General features: G+C 41.4%; 1 protein-coding gene across 1 annotated transcript in view; it reads left to right on the top strand.

Annotated features, from left to right (window-relative positions):
• Nucleotides 1–26195, top strand: part of LOC132391881 (nuclear factor 7, ovary-like) — a 156314-nt gene that overhangs the window by 99149 nt on the left and 30970 nt on the right. Inside the window, exons 3-5 of the mRNA XM_059965619.1 lie at nt 12521–12616; nt 15835–16068; nt 20574–20596. Coding sequence (XP_059821602.1) covers nt 12521–12616; nt 15835–16068; nt 20574–20596 — 353 coding nt within the window. The remainder of the gene's footprint in view (nt 1–12520; nt 12617–15834; nt 16069–20573; nt 20597–26195) is intronic.

Here is a 26195-nt window from a genome sequence, read left to right as displayed (position 1 = left end):
AACCGTGTTTCCTGTACCATCCCCACTGCTGCATCTCGGGACTCTCTTCCTTTGTTCACCTGTTCCACTCCTCTTCCCTTTGTTATCAAGTCACTTTGCCTTCCCCCCCCCCCCACCTGGTTCAATTTGCCTAACTCATACCTACCTGCCCACCACCTAACTCATACCTACCTGCCCACCACCTAACTCATACCTACCTGCCCACCACCTAACTCATACCTACCTGCCCACCACCTAACTCATACCTACCTGCCCACCACCTAACTCATACCTGCCTGCCCACCACCTAACTCATACCTGCCTGCCCACCACCTAACTCATACCTGCCCACCACCTAACTCATACCTACCTGCCCACCACCTAGGCTTCTTCTCCTTTTATTCTCCTAGACCCTCCCCAAATGGTTCCATGCATCCATCATTTCCAGCTGTGTGCCTTACATCTGCAAGTTCCTCCAGCATTTGTGGGTATTGTTCAAAGTTTCCAGCATCTGCAGAATCTCTTGTGTTCTATAAATCTCTGCCTCACTCCCTCCCATTCCAAATGCTTCATCTCTTTATTCCTTGCTTCCACCTATGACCCGCTCACCTCTTATCTCAATACTCTCCCTTCCCACTCTTGGCTCCATCTGTCCATCATCCCATTGCCAGCACAGTCCACCATCTGGTTCCTCCTACCACTCACCTACCTCAGCCCTCCCTCTCACTTCCTCTTCCATCTGCACCCTCTGTCCTGAACCCATTCCTCCGCCTCCACAGACGCTGCTTCTCCTGCGACACTTGTGGGCTGCCCAGCACAACCCTCACTGATTTGACTGGACATCAATGACACACTTCACTCTATGTTTTGATGTTCTGATGCACTTGTGACAGATAAAGCTAATACTTAATCTTTAAAACTGGACGCATTACATCATGGCTGACAGATCAAGGCAGGTCAATGCTGAACGTTACTTCTGCTTCTGACAAGTTAAAGCCCCTGCCAAAAGAAGTAGCAAAGTTATTGCATTCCCTAGTTTCTTAAACAAAAGAATTACTTTTATCAGAGGGGACCAGAAGGGCAGCCTGTGTGGATACTTTGTGTTAACTGCAGAGAACACGACAACAGAAGAATTGCCAGGAGTGTCCAGTGCAGTCAGAAACTGAACATTCACACAGAACAAAGTAGTCTTTGAGAACCATGTCGCAAAACCCAGAGGTTTCCTCAACAACTTGCTCCAAGCATAACGAAGAGTTCAAACTTTACTGTCAGGATGACAATATTCCTGTGTGCGTTATCTGCATTGTGGCTGGACGCCATAAGGCCCACTCAGTGGTCACGTTGACTGAGATGCTCAAACTCACTAAGGTAAAGGTTACCTGTTGTGACTATTTCTTCCCTTCCCCTGATCTACGTTCGCCCGATTCATGCCGTACCGCTGGCGGCTCTCTTGCCGTACGGTGCCTCTGATGTGGGGGGTGGGGGGGGGGGGCACAGGTTACCTGCAATGTCAGAGGTGAGGCACCTGGATCTCCAGGACCTAGCAGATCTCAGACTTACCCACGCCCTCAGCCAAACTCACCACTGAGCCCAGAAAGGACCCAGGGCTGCACTTGCCACGGGATTCTTGGCTTGATGCCGGGGATGTCGGGCATGTGGAGTGTGATCGCATTCAACTGAATGTAGTTGTACATTTAATACTTCAGTAACCTTATAAATATATTGTTTGATTAAGTGTTCTTGTTCATTTTAATAATTAATTATGGTTTATATGTATAAATACGTGAATTGCATACATCATGACACTGCCATGTGATATGTGAGTGCCTTGCTTAGAGTAAACATGAAGTTAGAACCACATTTTGGGCTCCCACATCCTCCGTTGACTTAGTTTAATGTTTTGAAGTTACAAAGCCAAACAGTAGAGGTAGGCCCAGCAGTGGCCTGTGCCGGAGCTGGAGGCCTGTCTCCGTGTGTGGACGGGGCGTTTGATGGTTGGGAGGGTGGAAAGCAGCTTCTCTGCTGTTGTTCTTGCTCATGGTGTTCTGATGAATATTGTGCGCCTGCTCTGTGGTGACGCTCGTGCGCTGACCCGGTCACATCCTTCGTTTGTGTTGGTTGCTAACATAATTCACACAATTCACAGTACGTTTTGATGTACATGTGAGAAAGGAATGGATCTGACCCTGAATCCTCTGTATCCCTCAATTCTCCAACTATCGTAAATCAAACAATCTGCGGACGCTTGAAACCTGAACCAAAACCAGAAAAAGAAAGATTGGCTTTATTTGTCATATAAATATGGAAACATGCAGCAAAATGCGACCTTTGCATCAATGACCAACTCAGTGTGGTTGGGGCAGCCCACAAGTGGTCGCCATGCCTAACTTATTAACCCTAACCCTGACCTCTTGAATATGGGAGGAAACCAGAGCTCTGAGAGGAAACCCACGCGGTCACAGGGAGAATGCACAAACTCCTTACAGACTGCAGTGGGAATTAAACCCCGATTGCTGGCACTGTAAAGTGTTATACTAGCTGCTACTCTACTGTGCTGCTTGCAATATGGGCCCACGGACGTCCACAGAAAACATTGTGAAATACTCAGCAGGTCAGGCAGCACCTGTGGCATGAGAAACAAAGTCAACATTTAATCAGAATTGAAGAAGTACTATTTTTCTCAGATGGGGAGATCAACTTCACAGACTACCCCAAGTGTGGTCTCTCTAAGTTTCCGTATAATTATAGCAAAATATCATTCCTCTTGTGTTCAAAGCATCTTGTAGAGAATGCCAACGTACCATTTTCCTACTTAACTGCCTGCTAAGGAGAATTTCAATCATAAATGGTCAGCTCTTACACTGACGCAATGCCTCTAATTTTAAACTCTCTAGCTGGAAGAAATGGCCTCCCGGCACTCAATCAATTTCATGTCTCAGTGTGATCAACTCTCATTCCCCTAAATGGCAGAGGGCAGAGCTAAATATTTTTGGCCCAGAATGTCGACTGTACTCTTTTCCATAGATGCTGCCTGGCCTGTTGATTTCCTCCAGTGTTTTGTGTGTGTTGCTTGGATTTCCAGCAGCTGCAGATTCTCTCTTCTCTGTCTTTCTTCTTTGGATAATTTATTCAATGAAGGAATCAACCTTATGAAATTCTTTGGCAAGGGGAACAAAACTGCATGTGCAATTCCAATGCTATCTCGCCAAAGCCTGCTGTAATCCCTGCAAGGCTTTCTTACTTTTAACATCGAACATTACAGCACAGTACAGGCTCACCATGTCCTGCCAATTTTTTAACCTACTCTAAAATCTGTCTTACACTTCCCTCCTACAAAGCTCTATTTTTCTATCATCCATGGGCCTACTGAACAGTTTCTTAAACATCCTTAATAAATTTACCTCTACTTTCATCCCGGAACGGTGTTCCATGCACCCACAGTTGTTTATTTAAAAGACTTACCTCTGCCATCCCCTCCTATACTTTCCTTCAGTTACATTAAAAGAATGACCCCCTCATATCAGCCATTTCTACCCTGGGAAAAAGGCACTGGCTGTCCGCTGGATCTTGTATACCTCTGTCAGGTCACTTCTCGTCCTCCTTTGCTCCAAAGATCTCCTGATTGAGAGGGATAAAAAAAAAATTGGCCATGATGGAATAGCAGAGCAGATTTGAATGAGCTAATTTTGCTCCTTTGCCTGATGCTCACACTGGTGATGTGTCAGGCCAGCTACTAGTGTGAAGAAAAGTCCCCTGGATGCTTTGTTATGTTAGAGGAGGGGTTCTCAACCTTATTTATGCTCTGGACCAATACCATTAAGCAAGGGGTCCGTGGACCCCAGGCTGGGAGCCCTTGCATTAGAGGATCTACAGGATATGAATGTTTGTTGTAGCTTACATAACCAACCACCCAAAGAGGGTCTCTGTGCATTAAGTAGTCAAATCATTAACACAACTTCACTTATGTTGTCACTATTGCACAGTTGTGAATAGGAGCTTCCATCCACAGGGTAACTGTGTTAATTAAAACAACATTCTGAAATTAAATAGGATCCTTTTTACAATGTAATACAAAGGACAAATCTCCAAGTAATAACTAGTAACACACACAAAATGCTGGTGGAATGCCGCAGGCCAGGCAGCACGTACAGGAAGAAGCACTGTTGATGTTTTGGGCCGAGACCTTTCATCAGGACTAACTGAAAGAAAAGATAGTAAGAGATTTGAAAGTAGGAGGGAAAGGGGGAAGATCCAAAATGATAGGAGAAGACCGGAGGGGGTGGGGTGAAGCTAAGAGCTGGAAAGGTGATTGGCAAAAGTGATACAGAGCTGGAGAAGGGAAAGGATCATGGGATGGGAGGCCTAGGGAGAAAGAAAGGGGGAGGGGAGCACCAGAGGGAGATCGAGAACAGGCAAAGAGTGATGGGCAGAGAGAGAGAAAAAAAGGAGGGGAGAAATAAATAAATCCGGGATAGGGTAAGAAGGGGAGGAGGGGCATTAACAGAAGTTAGAGAAGTCAGTGTTCATGCCATCAGCTTGGAGGCTACCCAGACGGAATATAAGGTGTTGTTCCTCCAACCTGAGTGTGGCTTCATCTTGACAGTAGAGGAGGCCATGGATAGACATATCAGAATAGGAATGGGACGTGGAATTAAAATGTGTGACCATTGGGAGATCCTGCTTTCTCTGGTGGACAGAGCATAGGTGTTCAGTGAAATGGCCTCTCAGTTTGCAGATTTCCTCGTGTTTGCATTAATATCTAGTATATTGATCCAAAGCCTGGTATAAAACTGCACACCTAAAAGTGCCAGGGATTATTGACCCTAATAGGATCATAAACTGCTCCCTGCAGGTACCCCTCTAAAAATGGCATGGACTGTCTCTGAGAAAAATTAACCCTCTGCAGTCTACTGAATAATGAAAGGTCAGCGGTTCCCAAATCTTTTTGGGTTACCGCCTCTTTGGCTCCCACTCAACATCCTCAGCAACCCTCTCTAACTTTCCGGCCATTACAAAAAATCTATAAATAATTTTGATTTACGGAGCACAGTGTAAGAAGATAGGAATGTCAAATTCAAAACAATGACAAATAATTACAAAAATATTCAAATCCATTAAAAGGTACAAATAAAATTATTTCTCTATTTAATTATGGTAAAAAGGATTTTCATCAACAATTTTAGAGCGTATATTAGCAGTCCAACTATTCACTACTTCATTGCTTTTTCACTTTTCAGTGAGAAGGATAGGCTTGGTGACGTGAGATCAGCTTCTCAACATCAGGCTGAGTGTCACTCAGAAGGAGTCTCAGATCCCCACCTTCAGCAATTTGCAGTCTGTTTTGTTGCTTTGAAAGAAGTTGGCCGACTGCACTGAAACTTTGCTCCACTAAGTAAGGTGTTGGAAAGGCAATAAAGAACATCTTGACCTTTTTCCACAGTGCAGGATAGTGTACAGAGATTTCTTTTTTCAACAAAAGCCTTGATATGATTTTTGAACCTCAGCTTCAACTCAGTAATTTTGTAGTGTCATCAGTTCTTCCTTCCTCTTTCCTGTTAATTCCGCATTACAAGTGTTCAAGAATGGATTTATCACCAATCTGGAATTCGGATCAAGAGAAGATCCTGAAGTCTCTCTGACATGTCTTTATGCAGCTCACCCAGGTGGGCACGGTATATTTGAAGATCATGATCTGGCATTCTTTCTTTCTCTTCCTACTCAGAGAGGCTCGAAAGTTGGAAAAGGCTGCCAATGTTGCACTTAAATAGGGTTGACTTGGACAGACATGCGGAGATGATCGATTTGACTTTGATAAGATTCACATCATTTTCTTGCAATTGAAGATTGATTTCATTAATCTTTGCGAATAATTCTGACAAATAAGCAATGTCATGCCTGATTTTCTTGAGCTGAGTTCTAAACGAAGTATTCAAGCCTTTAGAGAATTTTTTAGTTTCAGGAGAGCACAAAAGAGCATCTCTGGCAGTTTCCCTTTGAGAGCCATCTGACTTCTGTATGCAACAGCAAGCGTTCAGATTGTTCATCATTCTCAATACAAATCTCTTGAAATAGTTGGGAATTGAGAGCATGTTACTTGATTTCTTTACCCCCGTGTTAGCAGTTTTTTAACGACTTGTGCAACTGATCACTTAGGTTTTTTTGTGACAAAACATCTCTGAATTACACAGTGAATGGTAACCATGTGAAATATTGACTCCCCCTTGGTATCTGTTTCAAGTCCTAACAACTCTTGAAACTAACAATGCTTTCCTCTTATATCAAGTGAACATAATCAAGAAGCAAAGAATCTATGCCTGGCAAAGTTGGCTCATACAACTGCAGAGCAAATTCTGTTGCCCTTAGTATGTTGCACGTCCTTAGTATCTTCCACATTCTCGGGCATTCCATTGATTCATCTTGGAACAGAATTGTTGCTGAGCAGGATCACTTTAATTATTTGATCTGATGACTAATGCAAAACTGTACTCAGAACCTCCCTCACTGCTGGCAGAATCTGGGGTGCTGCAGATTTAGTAATGAGCAATGAAATGTTGTATGAAGCATACAGACCTTCACTGTTTTTTTGTGAAGTGCGGGCAAACATGGTATGAAATGTTTTCCATTTCTGAAGTTTTCACAAAGTGACTGAAAATAGCCCAAGTTCTTGTTTGCGTTATCAGAATGTATTCTCTTAAAAACACTCAACAAGGCTGGACAGTTTCCTTGCCTCATTTGAAAAAACTTTTTCACGCAACAGACACATTGGCTGCTGTTCGTTGTTTGGGGCTAGTGTATTTCAGATTCTCCACACTATTCTGTCTACATTTATTTTATGTTTGGTCACTTCTGCCATTTTCGTTATGGATTAATGACCACAGCCTATTGTTTCAATCCAATCTCGAGTGCTATGAACAATAAAGGGGAAAGTTATGACATCAACATAACTCAGGCAAAACCTGACTGTCTGCCTAAAGGTGCAGAAAGTGGGGCAGCGATATCTCGGTTTGCCTGTGGGGTAGAGAAATGTGGTCAAGTTCATTCAAAAGGACAGATTCAGAACTTTGCCCTGTTCAATGCCTTACTGTAATTCACAGGACTTTCATCACTGCATGATTAGAGTATGGGAATCATTCTAGCTAACACTGTACCACAGTAATGGATGGCAATAATCACAGGCCGGAAGTAACACAATTTCTTCAGCCTAAGTTTCTCATGATATGCCAAATACAGAAGTATCACATTACTTTTCAAAAATTATAACCCAGTTTGAGCAAAGTATAAGAGAACAGGTTAGCAAGATACGAGGTGATTATGTGATCATTATAATTATAGGGCTCTGAAGATCAAATGCTTATAATAAGTAATTCATTTCTTAAATTAAGCTTGAAACCCTCAGCTGTTCCTCTTGTTACCCAGTGTCCCTCCACCACTGTCCCCTTAGAAACTCCCACTGCCCCCAGAAGGGCAATATTGTTCACTTTGTGAACCACTGACTGAGATAGAGTGGATTTGGAGAGTAGGACTTCAAAAGTGGGGGAGTCAAGGACCAGAGGGCACATCCTCAGAATACAAGGACATCTCTTTCGGATAGAGATGAGAAGGAATTTCTTTAGCAAGGGGGTAATGAATCTGTGGAATTCATTGCCACAGACGTCTGTGGAGGCCAAGTCATTGGATATATTTAAAGCAGAGGTTAATAGGTTCTTGATTAGGAAGGCTGTCAAAGATTATGGGGAGGAGGCAGGAGAGGGATAATAAATCAACATGACGGAATGGTAGAGCAGACTCAATGGGCCAAATGGCCTAACTCTGCTCCTATGTCTGGTGGCCTTATGGTCTATTTCAGCAGAAGAGAATGGCAGTGAAAGCACATTTTACATTATTTTCCAATGGCCCTGGAAATGCAACAGTCTGACTGAATATTCTGTACAACAAGCTCCACAATCTGTTACACTGAAAACAATTGCTAAATAAAAATATAATTTGTCTTCCAGAGTGTAATAATGTTTAAAATACAAATTGTACAAATTGTTTTTGATCTGATCAAAGTACAATTTAGAGGCATCGTTATAAAAAAAATTAACACTTTAGGACACTTTTAAATGTCCCATTTAACAAGGTCTTTGGTTCGGACAGGAACAGGGAACAGAATTGAGTACTATCCTGAAATTCTATGATTGAATAATGGACTGAGCCTTCACAAACAAGAGGAAATCTGCAGATGCTGGAAATCCAAGCAACACACCCAAAATGCTGGAGGAACTCAACAGGCCAGGCAGCATCTATGGAAAAGAGTATTGTCGACATTTCATGCCGAGACCCATAGAAGCATAGAAAACCGACAGCACAATACAGGCCCTTCGGCCCGCAAAGTAGTGCTGAACATGTCCTTACCTTAAAAATTACTAGACTAACCTATAGCTCTCTATTTTACTAAGCTCCATATACCTATCTAAAAGTCTCTTAAAAGACCCTATTGTATCTGCCTCTACCACTGTTGCTGGCAGCCCATTCCACACACTCACCACTCTCTGAGTAAAAGACTTATCCCTGACATCTCCTCTGTACCTACTCCCCAGCACATTAAACCTGTGTCCTCTTGTGGCAACCATTTCAGCCCTGGGAAAAAGCTTCTGACTATCCTGATGAGATTTCCACCTGTGGTTCCTACCTGCTCATAGCTACCTGGCCAGGGTGTGGAACGTGCCTAAGCACCCCCGATCTAGAAATAAGATCTAGTTTGCTCCAGGATAGTGCAGAGTCTCCACTTCTCAAATGCCTCTGACCACCTTTAGAAGATGAATAAAGAAACTTTGGGCAGGGTATGGTGGTTGGAGGGGGCAAAAAGAAAGGGTAAACTTTCTTTGTGTCAAAGCTATCATTAAATTTACCACTTTTAAATGGTTCTAACATTAAGTATCTTTTAGTAAGTATTAAAGTAGAAGAAATTGCATTTTAAAACTCAATTACAAAATGGCTAAAATGTAAGGTTAACCAAAGCAAAAAAAGACACTTTGTTTTAGAAAAATGATCCGAAGATTTATTATCAAAGTATGTATGCGCTATACAACCTTGAGATTTGTCTTCTCACAGACAGCCACAAAACAAAGAAAACCATGGAACCTGTTCAAAGAAAAACATCAAGCCCCCAACATCCAAAAAGAAATCGCGCTAATGGCAAGAAAAATGAATGTAAAACACAGAATATAAAAGACTAAACCACACAGTTATCAAAAGAGTCCAGGCATATTCAATCCAGCTTAGCTCAGGTCAGACTAGCCCAACTCTGCGTCTTCAAGACCTGCAGGCTGCAGGGCCAGTCTGCCCTGATTGAAAGCACACAAAAATAAAAGCAAAAAAATGAGCGACCAGTAACCAGTAACACATCATAACGTGATCTACAACGTCCAAACCACAAACCGTATCAATTAAACCTTGCCCAAGACTCTGGCACGAGGGAGAGAGGGAGAGAGGGAGGGGGAGGGAGGGAGAGAGAGAGAGAGAGGGAGGGAGGGAGGGGGGGAGAGAGAGAGAGAGAGAGAGAGAGTGTGAGTGAGTGAGTGAGTTTCAATCTTCCTCAATGTATTAATTGGCAAGATCTGTGAGCAATGGAGTTGATCATGGACTTGTGCCCTGTATCCGGTCTTCTTGGCCTCCAGGCCCCACACTTCGCTGGATACCTCACCAAACTCACTTAGAGACAGCAAAGCCCCAAATTGCTCAATTGTCCCAAAAACACATCACCAAAATGTAAATCACAGGCTCGAACAGTAGCAGAACCACATTTGAATGAAGATGAAGTAGAAGAAGTGAAAGAATTAATTTTGTGAACCACTGGAGGATGTTGCCTTTGGTCATGTTGTTCATTGGTGCCATCTTCTTCTACATAGACATACGTACGTCAACCAATATAGTTTAACTAAATGCTCCAAAGGCCAAGATCTGGAGCTAAATATCAAGTGAGATCTCCAAACATTTCTCCAATAGTTTTAGCCGGTTTAATTTATGTAATAGATGAGATCAAAGTACATGTAGCTATTGGGAGCACTGCTGGAAGCACTCAACAGATCAGGCAGCTTTTGTTGAAAGAGAACGATTCAGGGCAAAGACTGAAGAAAAGTCTTAGTTTGAAATACTAATTCTCTTTCTCCTTCCATCGATACTATCTTTCCTGTTGAGTGTTTCCAGCATTTTTTATTTTACTTCAGACTTCTAGCATGTGCAGTTTTTTTTTCTTAATACATGTTGTCAGTTTTGTTGTTTGTTGTGAATGCCTAATAAAGCACTTTGAATTGTTTGGGGTCCAATTGTGTTCTTTCTTGTAAGAAATGTAGATATTTTATGTTTAATTTATGCTTTTCTTGTGAATGAGGTATATTTGTTGCTATGTGCCTGTGTTAATCATAAGAGGTTCTGCAGATGCTGGAAATCCAGAGTAACACACACAGAATGCCGGAGGAAGTCAGCAGGTCAAGCAGCATCTTTGGAGAGGAATAGACAGTCGATGTTTCGAGCCAAGACCCTTCATCGGTCCTGACCTGCAGAGTTCCTCCAGCTTTTTGTGTGTATTACTATGATGCCACTGCAAGTAAGTTTTTCACTCCACCTGTTTAAACATGTACTTGCACATAAGGCAATTGATGCACCATCAATAACTCTCGGAGACGTGAGTTGAGATATAGGCTTTTATTGGCTGGAAGAAAGAACAAGCAGCAATTGATCACCTGGAGGCCGGGGCGGTGTCTCCAATCGCCTTTATACTGGGGTCGGTGAGAGGAGCCACAGGAGCAGTCAGCAAAGGGGGGGGCGTGTCCAGGCAGGTATATGTAGTTCACCACAGCAATAAAACGCATGGCTTCTGATGAACAGGGTGCTGGAAAAATGGGTGCATAAGATTGACTCATTCATGAATAATGCTTTAGCACTGCTGTCTGTTTGATACACTCAACGTATGGTCTCACTTAAGGACTCCTTATCTTGTCAGTTCATACTCATTCCTTATTGTTATTTATTTTTGCGTTTGCGAGTTTCTTTTTCATTGATCTTGTTAAAGTTGCTCCTCTATATGCCCGCAGGAAAAAAGAATCTCAGGATTGTATGTGGTGACATGTTTGTACTCTGATAATAAACTTTACTTTGAAATTTGAACTTTTGGACTTTTGATACTTTCTAAATCAAGTTCAAGTTTACTGTTATCTGACTGTACATACATAAGATCAATGAAAATTGAAACAAGGGTTAATCTAGAAATGATCACAATACCCCTAAAAGGATAATGAGTTTAAATGGGTGCAATGGTTTTTTATAGTCCCAGAGAGTGGAATTTGACCTTTTGTTGCAGGCAGTGTCCATTTTGCAGCTGTTCAAAGCTGCAGGGGGGCTGTAGTCACTCATCCTTGGAATCCGAGCCTGTTTTCCTTTCTGCTTTGGCTATGACATCCCAAGTGCATCTGCAGTTGCCATTTGTAAAAATAAAACAGAACAAGATTGATGATGAGAAATCCACAGGGGTCTATGGTTTGTGAAACAGGAGGGCCACACCCCATCCTGTCAGTGAAATGATGTCCATTCGACAAGACCAGGGGTTGCTCATCTCTGAATTGACCTGTTTTGCAGGGGCTAACTTTCACCCCTATGACACCTAGGGGTTAACAGTTAGCAAACTGCTATAACAGTATTAGCAACCCGGTTTCAGTTCTGCCTCTGTCTGTAAGGAGTTTGTATTTTCTCCCCGTTATTGCGTGCATTTCCTCGAGGGACTCTGGTTTCCTCCCACATTTCAAAGACGTACAAGTTAGTAGATTAATTGGTCACATGGTTGTAATGGGCCAGTGCACGCTCGCTGGGCTGGAAGGGCCTATTACTGTGTTGTGTCTCTAAGTAATATAAAAGAAACATTCATCCCTCCGTGTCAGATGATTTTCAAGGAGGCCGACCACAAGTAGGAGATTTACCGATTGTCCAGTGTAGGATTTTGTGATTGGGGGAAAGTATAGGTGGGAGTGTCAGAGGCAGGAATTTTACAAAGAGGAGTGGGTGCATGGAATATACTGCCAGGGGTAGTGGTAGAGGCATATACATTAGGGATATTTAAGAGATTCTTAGATATGCACGTGGATGAAAGAAAAACAGATATCTATGGGAAGGAAGCAATAGATTTATCTTGGAGGCGGTTAAATGATTGATACAACATCATGGGCTGAAGAGCTCTACCGCTCTATGTTCTATGCACTTTTTGAGAGATCGGGCCTACTTGACACAGGCCTTACATGAACTTACGTTGAGAATCTATCAGTGCCGACAATTGTCAGTCTAGATTAAAACAACGACCATCTGGAGAGGAGGCAGTACCTGGTGCAGTGCAGAATTTGTGTCCGGTAAAAGAAACTTAGCTTCCATTTTCAAAACGAATTAATTTCCGCCTGCTGTTCTGTGAGTGAACACGGCAGTGTAAGCAGGGCTAGGGTTAGCCGTATATTTCCAATGAAGAGGAAACTGCTGCTGAATAATAAATCTGTTTTTCATTCTTAACTTTTCAAAGTCCACGTTGGAGTCACAGACTGGAGACCTACAGAAGCATATGTCGTTGATCCAAAACAATATCAAACTCACTGCCAACAGCATTATTGAAGTGAACGTGAGTGTTTTTGATGTGTGAACATAACCTTAAATGTGATCAATGGTTTGACATGTTTAGTTGTCACATTTAAAATAGAGAAAAAAATTAATAAGGCAGAATATTGTTTGATTTATATTTAGTAGTGCAAAGTAAATTTATTATCAAAGTACATTTATGTCATTATCTAGAGGACTGTGCAAAAGTCTTAGGCTAGGGTGCCTGAGACTTTTGCACAGTGCTGTAGTAATTTTATGTATTGTACTGTAAAGCTGCCACAAAAAAAAAACAAATTTCATGGCATATATGAGCAATTCTGATATGGGTTTCTATTCTGGACTAAGAATGGGAAGGGGGCAGGGAGAGGGGCATCATGGCTGGGAAAAGAGGAAGGAAGCACCAGAGAGACATTCCCATTTGATCAATAAACCAATTGTTTGGAATCAAATGACCTTGCCTGGAGACTCAGGCCGGGGTGTGTCTTCGCCCCGACACTCTTTCTCTGCCACTTGTCCCACACCTCTCTCATGGCACTCCACCCTTGCCATTCTCAACATCCTTTGCTTCTGCCAGATTTACAAACTTGCTCTCTGCACTACATTGGCAAATACAGTACTGTTCAAATCTCTTAGACACCATAAATATATATGCATGCTTAAGACTTTTGCACAGTACTGTACTACCTTGAGATTCATTCACCTCTCAGCCTCCGACATTTCACTCTGCAGAATATCATCACTCAAATTACACAGATACTGTGCAAGTAGTATGCCTTTGAAATTGTAACTCAAACCTTCCAGTCCCAGTAACATCATTGTAAATTTCTCTAGCGTCCTTTCCAGTTTAATGGCATCTTCCCATACCAATCAGACTTATCTAGAGTACTCCAATGTTGGCCTTACCAACATCTTTTGCAAGATAAAACATCAACGTAGCCCAGAAATGTAGCCAAAGATTTAAGGGTCCTAAATTTGGTGGTGTTATATTTGAGGATGTGGGTGAGTTTATTGGGGGTGATGCATAGAAATTTCTGTTGAAAGATACGAAAAAAACCCTTTGTTTTCAGTGGAGGCTTCAGCTCATGAGTCCATTGTTCTCGAATTGAGAGAAAAAAAATGTCTTTATTATTCCATTCACTTCCTCTAAGATGCCTAATTTCGAATAGCAAGGGGCTGAACATAGAGTCACAGAGGACTACTAACCATCGGGTCCATGCTGCGCTAGCCTGGTTTTCCACCTACTTTCATGTAACTGTACCTGGACTATAGCCCTCCATACCTCACTCACTCACATACCTATCCAAACTTCCCTTAAACGTTACACTTGAACTCCACTGGCAGGCATTCCACACTCTCACCATCCTCTGAGTGAAGAAGATCACCACAGCACAATGGAAGATTCAGAGCCTTCCACTGAAATTGTAGGATGAACTCTTGCTTGTTGCTTGTGCCGGCTGCAGCAGGGCTCTTCGTGTCTTACCAGATATGTAGTGGCCAAGAATTCCAGATCTTCTTTCTCCCAGATATTCCAATATCCCAAACACATGGATGCGCTACTTTTTTTTCTTAAATGATTTATTTATTAAATTTTAGAAAATTTCAAGAATAAATGTGATATAAAATAGTAAGAAAATAATATTAATATTAACCTCCCCCCCTCCCCTTAACCCTTATCTAAAAAAAAGAAAGAAAGAGAAAGATTGCCTGGATATCGAAGGATCCCCACATGCTCCATGGAGTTCAAGATAATTTTAATATTTATTTTTTTCTTTCCCCAATTACTTTATAATTTTATCTTCAAAGGACCTATGTATTTAATCCTATCTTTTGTAAGTATGGGAACCAAAATACGCTACTGATCAGACTATCCATTGTTCTGTGACAAACACTCAGTGACCACTTTATTAGGTACAGGAATGTAACGAATAAAGTGGTCACAGTCGTGGAGCCCGGTGTGGTCTTCTGGTGCTGTAATGCATCCACTTCAGGGTTCAAACTGTTGTGCAGTCTGCACACCATTGTTGTAAAAAGTGGTTATTAGAGTTACTGTCACCTTCCTGTCAGCTTGAACTGGTCTGGCCATTCTCTTCTGGCCTCCCTCATTAACCAAGTGCTTTTGCCCACAGAACTACCACTCACTGGGATGTTTTTTTGTTTCTCGCACTAAACTCTGGAGACAGTTGTGTGTGAAATTCCCAGTTGATCAACAGTTTCTGAGATACTCAAACCACCCTGTCTGGCACCAACAATCGTTCCACAGTCAAACTCACTTAGTTCACATTTCTTCCTCATTTTGATGCTCGGTCTGAACAAGAACTGAATGTTTTCCTCATGATTTTATGCATTGAGTTACTGCCATGTGATTGGCTGATTGGATATTTACATTAGCGAGCAGATGTACCTAATGAAATGGCCACTGAGTGCAGAAACACCCTGCGACAGTTTGGTGTTCCACTATAAAGAATTCTTGGATAACTTCTGCTCGGAATTCTCAGATATTCCACTCCCCATAATGTCCTAATGATATTCTATTTATGGGAAGGCCTGATTATACAGATACTGTGCAAGTAGTATGCCTTTGAACTTGGATGCTGGAGGAAACTGTTAAGAGTTTGTTGGACAGCAAGAAGATCCAACAAGTCAATACTTGAACAAATACAGCCAGACTGCTCACTAGGAGGCTTGACTATGAGACAAAAGCTCAGATATTTTGGCCACATCATGAGAAGACTCTCATGTTTGGTAAAACAGAAGGTGAAAGAAGGAGAGGATGACAGAGGCTACAATGGATAGATGATATTACTCAGGCAATGCGTTTGATCTTAGAGAGGCACTTTCCAACAAGATGGCTTGATGTGCTATAGTCCATGAAGTCACGAAGAGTCAGACATGACTTAACGACTGAACAACAAAAGTATGCCTGGATGGTCTGCAATCCAGAGTAAACACATACATGATTATCCAGAATACCCTGGATTTTTACCTGTCCAGAACATGAGAGTAGTTCACCATCTAGAATAGATGGATGTTTCATCACCCAGAATGCCTTGATATTCTGCTCTCTAAAATGATTGTATGGTCATTCATTGATATAATTGGCTGACAACTGGCAAAACACTAAGAAAAGTTTTTGATAATGTCTTGTTATTACTGATTAGTAATGGAAAAAGTTAGCTATCACATACTTTATGTTGAGCTATTTAGACCCACTGTACCTAACTTGTCCTCAATTCTCTATAGGATGCTACATCAAGACTTCTGATGCGGCTATCTCAAAAGTACAGGAATATGATTGCAACATTGAAGAGAGCGGAGGAAGAAACAGTGTCCATTGTCAAAGGACAAGAGATGAAACTCATTAACTCCTTAAATGAAACCATGAGCAGCCATGAGAAGGAAGCTCATAAAGTTCAGTCAGTGATTGATCAAGTCTCCTCCCTTTACAAAAACGGGGACATTTACCAAATCATACAGGTAATATGTTAAGTGATTGATTTTCTAACCCTCCCTTGACATAGTGCCATAATTGTTCTAAAAAATGTCAGTGAGCATGCTTAGTTTTCCCAAAGTAGAAAGTCTGTCCTTAAGGAAGAAGAATAGAAAATGTATTGGGATAAAATACTGAATGTCTATTCAAGTTTGCACGTGTTTATTCTAGAAATGGATCTGTAGTTGCATCTGCCCAACTTCCATCATCAGTGTGGGAACATTGCTAAGATAATAAGATATTACTCAGAAGAAAAATGATCTGGCAGGATATATTAGACTACTAGAATGTGTTAGGTCCAAGCATTTAGCAGCATTATTTTTATTTCATACTGAAATTTGAAGCAAGCCTTTAGAAAATTTGCATCCGTTTGGCTCAGATTTTGAAATAAGCATCAACCTTTTCCGTCTTTCTTATTTTTATGCACTCTTTCATTCCTTCTTTCTGTCTTTATTTCACCCTTGTGCAAAACAAAATTGCTTGCAGTAAACAGATTGGATCAAAGCTCTGACGTACAGCTATGTTTAGTGAGAATAGGTGTTGATAAAGAAACAAGAGCTCTTGAGCAGTTTCCACAAATTTTCCATGATGTCTGTAACCTCAAAAATGAATGCATCAGAGAAAAGATATTTTTCTCATTCTTTCTTTTTCTTTTTCAATCTTTCAGCTTTACTCTGTTTTATTTTCCTCTATCTTCCTTTCATTCAGTCAATTTGTTTTCCTGTTTACTTGTTTTATTTCTTCTTTTAACTCGCCTCCTTTCATTCGATCACACATTTGTTTTTTCATTTCTATGTTCTGTTTCATTTTTCCTTTTGTTTATCCTTCCTTTCATTTTCTCTTTCACTCCTCTTCTCAGCTTTGTTTTGCTTTCTTTTTCTCACTTGCACTTTTATTTTATTTTCCCACTTTCACTTTCTCTCTTTCTCTACTTTTCTTTATTTTTATTTTCTTTCTTTCTCATTCACATTATTATTGCTTTTCATTTCTCACTTTCTTACTTTCACCTTTTGACTTTTCTTACTTTGCTCTCATTTCTATTGAAGTCTTTATCTTTCCTTCAGTTTCATTTCTTCCACATTTTCATTATCTCTTTCACATTTTTTCACCTTTGTTTCACTCTTTCTTACATTTGTTTATCTCTACTCTTCCACATCTATTCCTTCATTCTATTTCATTCTGGCTTTTTCTTTCACTATTTCTGTTCTTCCTTCTTTCCCCATTTCAGTGTTTAATTCTCCATTTCTATCTTTCTTTAGAAGTTCCATTTTTTTAACTTAAAAAGTTTACAAGGATCTGGAGGACCAGAGTTGTAAGGAAATATTGAATAGGTTAGGACTGTATTCCTTAGAACATAGAAGATTGAGAGGAGATTTGATAGAGGTTTACAAAATTATGAGGGGTAGAGATAGGGTTAAAGCAAACAGGGTTTTCCCAATGAGGTTGGGTGGGACTACAACCAGAGATCATGGGTTAAGGGTGAAAGGTGAGAAGTTTAAGCAGAAGATTAGGGGAAACTTCTTCACTCAGAGGGTGGTGAGAGTGTGGAATGACCTTCCAGCACAAGTGGCTCATGCAAGTTCAATTTCAATGTTTAAGAAAAGTATGGATACATAACTGGATAGTAGAGTTATGGAGGGCTGTGGTCCTGGTGCAGGTCAATGGGAGTAGGCAATTTAAATGGTTTTACCATGGACTTGATGGGCCAAGGTGCCTGTTTCTATGCTGTACTTCTCTATGACTCTACAACTCTAAACTAGCACACCAAAATTATGTGGAGGGTTACCCTGCACTGTTGGATCAGAGGCAAAGTATTGTCTATGTAAAGCAATTCATGGTCATCATTATGTGCTGTGTCGTAAGATATATTCAATCATGGTCTCATGTTCATGATTGTTCTTGGCAGATATTCTATAGAAGTAGTTTTCCATTGCCTTCTTCTGGGCAGTGTCTATTCAAGACAGGTGACCCCAGCCATTGTCAATCCTCTTTGGAGATTGTCTACCTGGCATTAGTGGTCGCATAACTAAGTCTTGTGATTTGCACCAGCTGCTCAATTGACCAACCACCACCTGCTCCCATGGCTTCTCATGGCCCTAACTGAGGGGCTAAGTAGATGCTACACCTTGCCCAAGGGTGACAAACAGGCTAGATGTAGGAGCACCTTACCCCTGCTTTGGTAGAGATGTATCTCCACCCTGCCACCCAACTTTGTGGTAGTACTTTGAATATAGACCCAGGAAATGCTCCTCATGCCCTGCTAGTGTTCATTTTTCAATCAACAACACAGAAACTGATCATTATTGAATGATTTTATTTTTGGAATTATCTGTGTTCAAATTGTTCAACTGCATTTCCTAAACTACCCCAGAGAGTGCACCTCGAAATAGTTCAGCTGACCAGAAGCCATGAAAGTTGCTGTGTCTAAGATTCTCATTTAAAAACTCTGAAAGTATCAATAAAAACAGTAGGTCGAACAAAGGAAGTCGTTAATCGAGAAAAAAGGGATCATCAAACTGGAAAGGCTGCAAATCAGATTTACAAGGTTTTCACCAGCAATGGAAGGTTTGTGTTGTAAGGAGAGACTAGATAGATTAAGACATCATAATGGTTTAAAAAATCAGGAAGGACATAGATAAAGTGAATATTCACTTTTCCCCAGTGCAGTAAGTTCTACAAAAAGGGGGCGTTAAACAATGGAGCCAGACAGCCTTTTTTTCCCATTCTGTATAGCACTATGTCTTTAGGACAGCTTGCACAGATGCTATTAGTAAGCTGTGATGTGGTTGTCATATTAACAGACATTATCATTCTGAGATTATACTATAGAAACATTAGTTTGCCCTTTGAGTAATTCTTCACGGATTAAATGATGGATGTGCTTCTCTGAAAACCACAGACGAAGAACGTAGTGAAATGCAAAGGATGATGTTAGATATAGAACTGGAAAAAAAAGCGAGGAATATGGAGAAAGAGAGGTGACGTGGGATCATTTTGAGTAAGGTGTCATGGCAAACCACATAGGAGAGGTTTCTCAGCTCACTCATCTTATTTTGTGTGTTTTCACAAAACAGGGTTAAATATAGAGGAACAGATGAATCCATAGACATGCCAATAGTTAGCTAGAGCTAGCAGGACAGATGGTTGAGGTGGTCCAGAAAGTTTATGTTGGCCTAAATATACAGTGTAAGAATTGAGAGGTTGCAGTGCAATTATGCTTTAGTTCACAGTTTAAATACTGGGCGTAATGCTTCAAGAAGGATGAGACTCCAAGAGAAAGACCGTAGAGGTGATTTATGGTAATAACCATATAATAATCACAGCACGGAAACAGTCCATCTTGGCCCTCCTAGTCCGTGCCGAGGAACGCAAACTAAAGCTGCAGGTGTTGGAAATCTAAAACAAAAGGGAGATTCCAGGATATTCAGTGGGCCATGCAGCCTCCACTGAGAGAGAAATTAAGTCAACATTCCAGGTCATTGCATTGGAACTTTGAGGATAGTTCCAGGGCTGCAAAAGTTGAATGATTGTGTTAACTACAGAAAATCCTGGAAATTAATCCATCTTCTTTCTTAATCACCTAACCTACCTGTCCCATGGACAATTTTGTCCCTCTATACATCTATACCCTATCATTTACTGTGTATTCCCCTGTCTGACTCATTCTCTCCCAATGATTTGTTTCACAATTTTTCCAATTTTCATAGAGCACCACAGCGCAGAAAATGACCCTCTAGTCCATGCCAAAGTATATTTGACCTAATCAAGCCATTAACATTTTTGTCACTTTAAAGCTTTCTTTGTCACTGCACCATCAGCTTCTGCATTGCCTGTCTCTTTGGCACAGGAGGCTGAACAGAGAATAAATTGGGGGAGAGTAAAGAATTAGGAGGGCTGTAGGTAAGGGGATGAAGAAGAGCCCTTTTCCAGACTGCAGAGTTCAATAAAGAAGAGTGCGGTAAATGGTAAAGGAGCTGGAGTGAAATGTTTTCAAGCCGACAGTGGTGGGTGTTTGGAATGCACAAGCTGAGCAGAGGTAGACATCATCATCATGTCTTCTTCTCTGGCAGTCCCTGGGATCAATGTTGGGTAATGTTTTCAAAAGTCTGATGATCTATTGACTGAGCATCTAGTTGCCTTTATACGATGCGATTTCTGAAGAGAATAGGGAGACCAATGTGGGGATCAGAGCCTCCTCACACAGATGGGTCAGGAAATGCCTGCTGGGGTAGGTGAGTGGCTAATACGTAAGATGGTGTACTCCTTCCAAACCAAATGCAGAGATTCTTTGTGTTGCATGGATCCAATACTATCTTAAATGTTCCTTCTCCAACTTGAATGGTCATGTCTAATCCACTACTTATTAGTAAGCAAGAGCACAATGGGCAAAACGACCTTGTTCAGTGGAGAAATTTTTATAATATCTGTAATTCTTTTTTTGTGACCTCATTTGTTCCCCTGTTCCCTAACATTTGTCATGTTTCTTCCACAGGCTAAACAAGATATTTCCACAAGGTAGGACATTTGTTTTACAAGGAAACACAACTGCAGATAATTAATTGAAATAATTCAATGTTCAGGAACATTGTGTTAAGCCCGTTGAAATAGTTTCAATATCCTCTCAAGCAAGTTTCATGACAAGGAAACTTATTTTTGCAAATTCTTAATCACTTTTCAAACATTTGAAGCATCACAAATAATTTCATTTAGGAGAAACCAGATCAACAGATGCAGGGGATCTGAATTAAGACATGAAATGCTACAAATGCTCCACAGGTCAGACGAAATGTGTGGAGGAAGAAATAATAGTTCTCAGACTTCTTACACTCAGATTCTTTTACCATAGATGCAGTCTGACCTATTGGTTGATATCATATTTTCTGTTCATATTATAACTTTCTAGGTGCATATTAGAAACTACTGTGTTTCAAACTAAGAGAACATGAAGAAGGCCATTTTGCCCCCTCAGAGGGATTATGCTGTTCAATTAGATACTCCTTAGTGACCTCAACTTACTGGCCCTATGGCCATGTATTGTACATTGATAATCCAAGAGACAAAAGATTCTTTCAACACTGGAAATCTTGAGCAACAAACACAAAATGCTGCAGTTCCTCAGCAAGTTAGGCAGCATCAATGGAGGGAAATGAACAGTTGTCATCTCATGCTGAGCCCTTTTTCTGCCTCTGCTTTGTAAATAGTGACATACTACTGGGTTGGAGAAGATTCTTAGTGATCCTCCACTCAGCCCTGAATGACCAAAATTTATGATTTCCCTTTGCTGTTTAATTCTAAACACCCCATCTGAAGAAACAACCTCACAGGATTAACTCTGTTTCTAAGATCACAAAAATAATCAGATAACCCAGATAGAGAAAAGAGACACATGAGACCACAGTTGCTGGAATCTCCAGATGAAGGTAGCCTGTCATAATCCACCTGTCCTCATACCATTGCCCTCTTGTCCTGCTAGACTTTTGTTTTCACTTCTATGATGAGTATATCTGTCCTTTGATACATGGATTAAACTGTACCTGGACAAAAGTAGCTTTACTAAACCTTGCACAATTGCATCAAGACTTTCTAATATTTGGACCCCAGTCTCCTTCCAGTAAAAATTAACATTACATAGAAACATAGAAAATAGGTGCAGGAGTAGGCCATTCAGCCCTTCGAGCCTGCACCACCATTCAGTATGATTATGGCTGATCATCCAACTCAGAACCCTGTACCTGCTTTCTCTCCATATCCCCTGATCCCTTTAGCCACAAGGGCCATCTCTAACTTCCTCTTAAATATAGTCAATGAACCGGCCTCACCTGTTTCCTTTGGCAGAGAATTCCACAGATTCACCACTCTCTGTGTGAAGAAGTTTTTCCTCATCTTGGTCCTGAAAGGCTTTCCCTTTATCCCTAAACTGTGACCCCTCGTTCTGGACTTCCCCAACATCGGAAACAATCTTCCTGCATCTAGCCTGTCCAATCCCTTTAGAATTTTATACGTTTCAATAAGATCCCCCCTCAATCTTCTAAATTCCAGTGAGTATAAGCCTAGTCGATCCAGTCTTTCTTCATATGAAAGTCCTGCCATCCCAGGAATCAATCTGGTGAACCTTCTTTGTATTCCCTCTATGGCAAGAATGTCTTTCCTTAGATTAGGGGACCAAAACTGCACACAATATTCTAGGTACGGTCTCACCAAGGCCTTGTACAACTGCAGTAGAACCTCCCTGCTCCAGTACTCAAATCCTTTTGCTATGAATGCCAACATACCATTTGCCTTTTTCACCGCCTGCTGTACCTGTCTGCCCACCTTCAATGACTACACTTTCTGAGGTGTTTACTATAACTTCCATACTAGGTTACCAATTTATTTTGAACTTATTTGTCTTTTCTTTGTCTTTTTTATTCCTCCTAACAAAATTAATAACTATTTTTACTATTGAAGAACTTTAAATGAGTTGCTTTTTAATTATTTGCACTATTTGTCCTCTTTTGCACATTGGATGTTTGTTGGTCTTCGTTATGCATGGTTTTTCATGGTTCCTGTTGTTTTTCTTCATTTCCCTGTGGGTTCCCGCAAGAAGGTGAATCTCAAGGTTGCACATGGTATGAATACATTACTTTGATAATAAACTTACTTTGAACTTTGAACCACAGCTGTCATCTTCTTACCCTATTGGATAAACTTCCTATATCCACTCGCCATCTTCTGCTCATCACTTACTCACCCAACAATGCAAAGACAATGTGTTAGCTCCATGATGTAACCAGCAGAAGTCCTTTAGTCAGTAGGGGATACTGAGTTTGGCTGGTGATTATGTAAAAATAGTGATATCAGCTCAGTTTCATGTTAAATGTTTCTAAACTTAAACAGGGGAGGCTGCTCTAGTATTTCCACCATACACTGTTCAGTGTACTTTGATACTCTCAAAGGAATTAGAAAAATGCATTCATTATTCTGTCTTAAATATTTCCCTGCTGGTGGAGCTATCTTTAACCTTTTAATGTCTGAGCTCTTATCCTGAGGCTTTGACCTTTATATTCCCTTCACATCTGTAATAACAAGCTTACAAAGGGAAGAGCTTCCTTTCAGTGGAAGACTTTAAATCTTCATAAGCTGCTGTCGGCCTTGAATTAAGCTCTAAAATGTGCAATAGTTGCATATTGGAGGCTTTCAAGCAAATTAACAGCACATTCAAAAAGAAAGTAATCATTTTTGTTGGGGAAAAAGCATCTGGCTGCATCTGCTCAGTTAGATTCAGTCCCATGATGACCAGTCTTAACTATTTCCTGTGTTGTTTTCAGCAAAAATTGGTTTTCTGTCTCTTGAATCTCGTGGGTTTCTTTAGCACATAATAAAGAAGCAAACAGCTAGAACTTATGTAGTACAATTCCAGTAGCTAAACGTCTTGAGATTCCTCATTAAAGGATAGAGGAAACAAATGCTTAGCAGACATGCTAGAAGAGTTACGGAGACTGACAGAAATCTTAGATGGAGATATAAATTTTGAGCAGATGTTTGTAGAGAAGAGAATTAGAGCAGCTGTTCAGAATGTAGAGCCATGATAGCTGAGTGATGCCACAAGTGGATAACTTCACTCACCTCAACACTGAACACTAAGAACACTGCCTGTAAGAACAAGAATCTCAAGGTAGTAAGTATATGGTGGCATATACATATTTTGATAATAGGTTTACTTTGAACTTTTAAACAATAGAAGAGAGCAAACTAGATACAGAGAAGTGCAAAATGGGATGCAGGGGTTAGATCTGGTGCCAGAGACCACAGGAAAGATTGGTTTAAAATCAATGCATTGCACTTTGGGAAACCAGTGAAGGACAAGGGATGATGGAACATAGTGGGACATTGGTTGATGCTGCAATTGTTCTGGAGAATTGGCAGCTTATCTGGAGAACAGCCAGCGATGTGTTGAGAAGACAAAGCCGAGTGCAGCACTGCGAAATGGAAAACTCCCACTGAAAGTCGAATGTGGTTCTTGGTAAAGCTGAGAGTGTATGCTGGAGATTAGTTACCGCAATTTGTCTAATCTTGACTCGAATGGAAGGATGGTCCAAGGTTGCAGGGGAAGGTCACCAATATATTAATTTAATATATTCACTTTTCTAAATCTGGATATTGCTGGCAGATCAGCATCTGTTGCTGATCACTATCAGTTCTTGACATGTTAATGGGGTGAAGCCTTCTAGATCTGCTTCTGGTGTGAAGAACACACACAAAATGCTGGAGGAACTCAGCAATTCAGGCTGGATCGATGGAGGAGAATAAACGGACAGCATTTCGGGCTGAGACCCTTCTTCACGACTGGAAAGGAAAAGTGAAGAAGCCAGGCCAAGAAACTGGGGGGAGGGGAAGGAGTACAAGCTGGCAGGTGATAGGTGAGACCAGGTGAGGGGGAAGGTGGGTGGGTCGTGGGGTGGAATGAAGCTAGAAGCTGGGAAGTGATAGGTGGAAGACATAAAGGGCAGAAGAAGAAGGAATCTGATAGGAGAGGACCATAGACCATGGGAGAAAGGGAAGGAGGAGGGGCACCAAAGTGAGGTGATGGGCAGGTTTGGAGAAGGGAAAGGGCAGGGTGTGAAGATTTCCCACTATACCATTGGGCTGAATATATTTCCAAGTCAGAATAGAGTGCAACGTGAAGGGTCCTCATCCACCTGAAGCTTTCTCCTTTCTTGGTGGAAGAGGTGTTATGACACACACCCAACCATGCCTGCTTCCAACGTTTAGATGCTCTAACCCTCTGGAATGTGGACAGCTGCCACAGTCTCTCTAAAGATTCAGGACCACCTAGCTAATTGGCAATCATACTTTGGGCCAAGAATTGTGTATTTAAAGAACGTCTGAAAGGAGCCTCAGTATAAGCCCAGCCAGACATATTGCCTAGCATTATGTTTTGTGCTCAGTTCTCGATCCAATTTTATTCCATTATCTGACCCTAGCCTCAGATACTCCAGCATTCGAGTCTAAATCATCCTCATCAAGGACTCTTGTCACAGTACGATTGAGCCAGTATGGATCCAGCGGGATATCAGAGTCTTTCGTCCACTTTGACAGCCACAACAGAAAGGTTTCCAGGCAGAACCTGGAGATACACAACCTTCAGGTCACCCATTGTCAACTTTCACAAGGAGGAAGCCAGATTCACTCGGGAGAGACAGTTGGTCTCTCTGCAGTACGTCTTCCAATCCCAGAGAGATCTGGCAGTGACCCAGGCTCTTGCTGTGGCTTCCTCATTCAATGCTCATTAGTGTTCAAACACTAGCCTTCCCAGTTCCCTTCGAAGCATGGAAAGGTGGCCTTCATTATCTCTCTTCTGACTGGACGAGTCCTGGCCTGGGCCACCGTGCATTGGTAATGAAGGTTTGGGGTTTGCTTGGATTCAGAGGAATTTATGGCCACTATGAGGAAGGTGTTACTACCAGAGCCAGCTGAGCCCCGGACCATCTGATGAAGATTCTACAGGGCCGACAGTATGCGGCTAACTTCGCTATTGAGTTTTGGACCTTGGCCCAAGAGAGTGGCCAGAACGGGGAGGCCTTGGCCACTCTTTGAGATTCTCCAAGGGACAAGAGTATTCTCAAAGTTGGACTTACAGAGTGTGTACGCTCTGGTTCGCAGAAAGGTGGGGTGACGAGTGGAAGAGGACATTCAAAATACCGACAGGACACTGTGACTACCTGGTCAAGCTGTTCGGCCTTGCGCAGGCTTTTATAAACTCTGGGATATTCACCATAATAACACCATTGTTTACTTGGACAACATTCTAATTTTCTTGAAGTCCGTGGAAGAACACGTCACTCACATCAGAGATATCCTCAAAGGCTTATTGATCATGGACTTTATGCCAAGCTGGAGACTACCAAGCTGGAGACTACCATTTCATTTTTGGGTTTCATCATCTCTAATGGCAATCTCAAGATGGGCCCTAGTAAGGCACAGGCATTCACTGTAAGACAAATCCAATGATTCCTGGGATTTGCCAAGTTTTACTAAAGGTTCATCAGAAACTTGAGCTAAATGGCTGCTCTGCTGACAGGACTAACCAAAAGATCCATGGGATCCTTTTATTCGGACTATTGAAGTGGAGGCT

The sequence above is a fragment of the Hypanus sabinus genome, chromosome 3 (assembly GCF_030144855.1).
Source record: "Hypanus sabinus isolate sHypSab1 chromosome 3, sHypSab1.hap1, whole genome shotgun sequence".
Lineage (NCBI taxonomy): Eukaryota > Metazoa > Chordata > Chondrichthyes > Myliobatiformes > Dasyatidae > Hypanus > Hypanus sabinus.
This window is presented reverse-complemented; position numbering and strand designations above follow the sequence as displayed.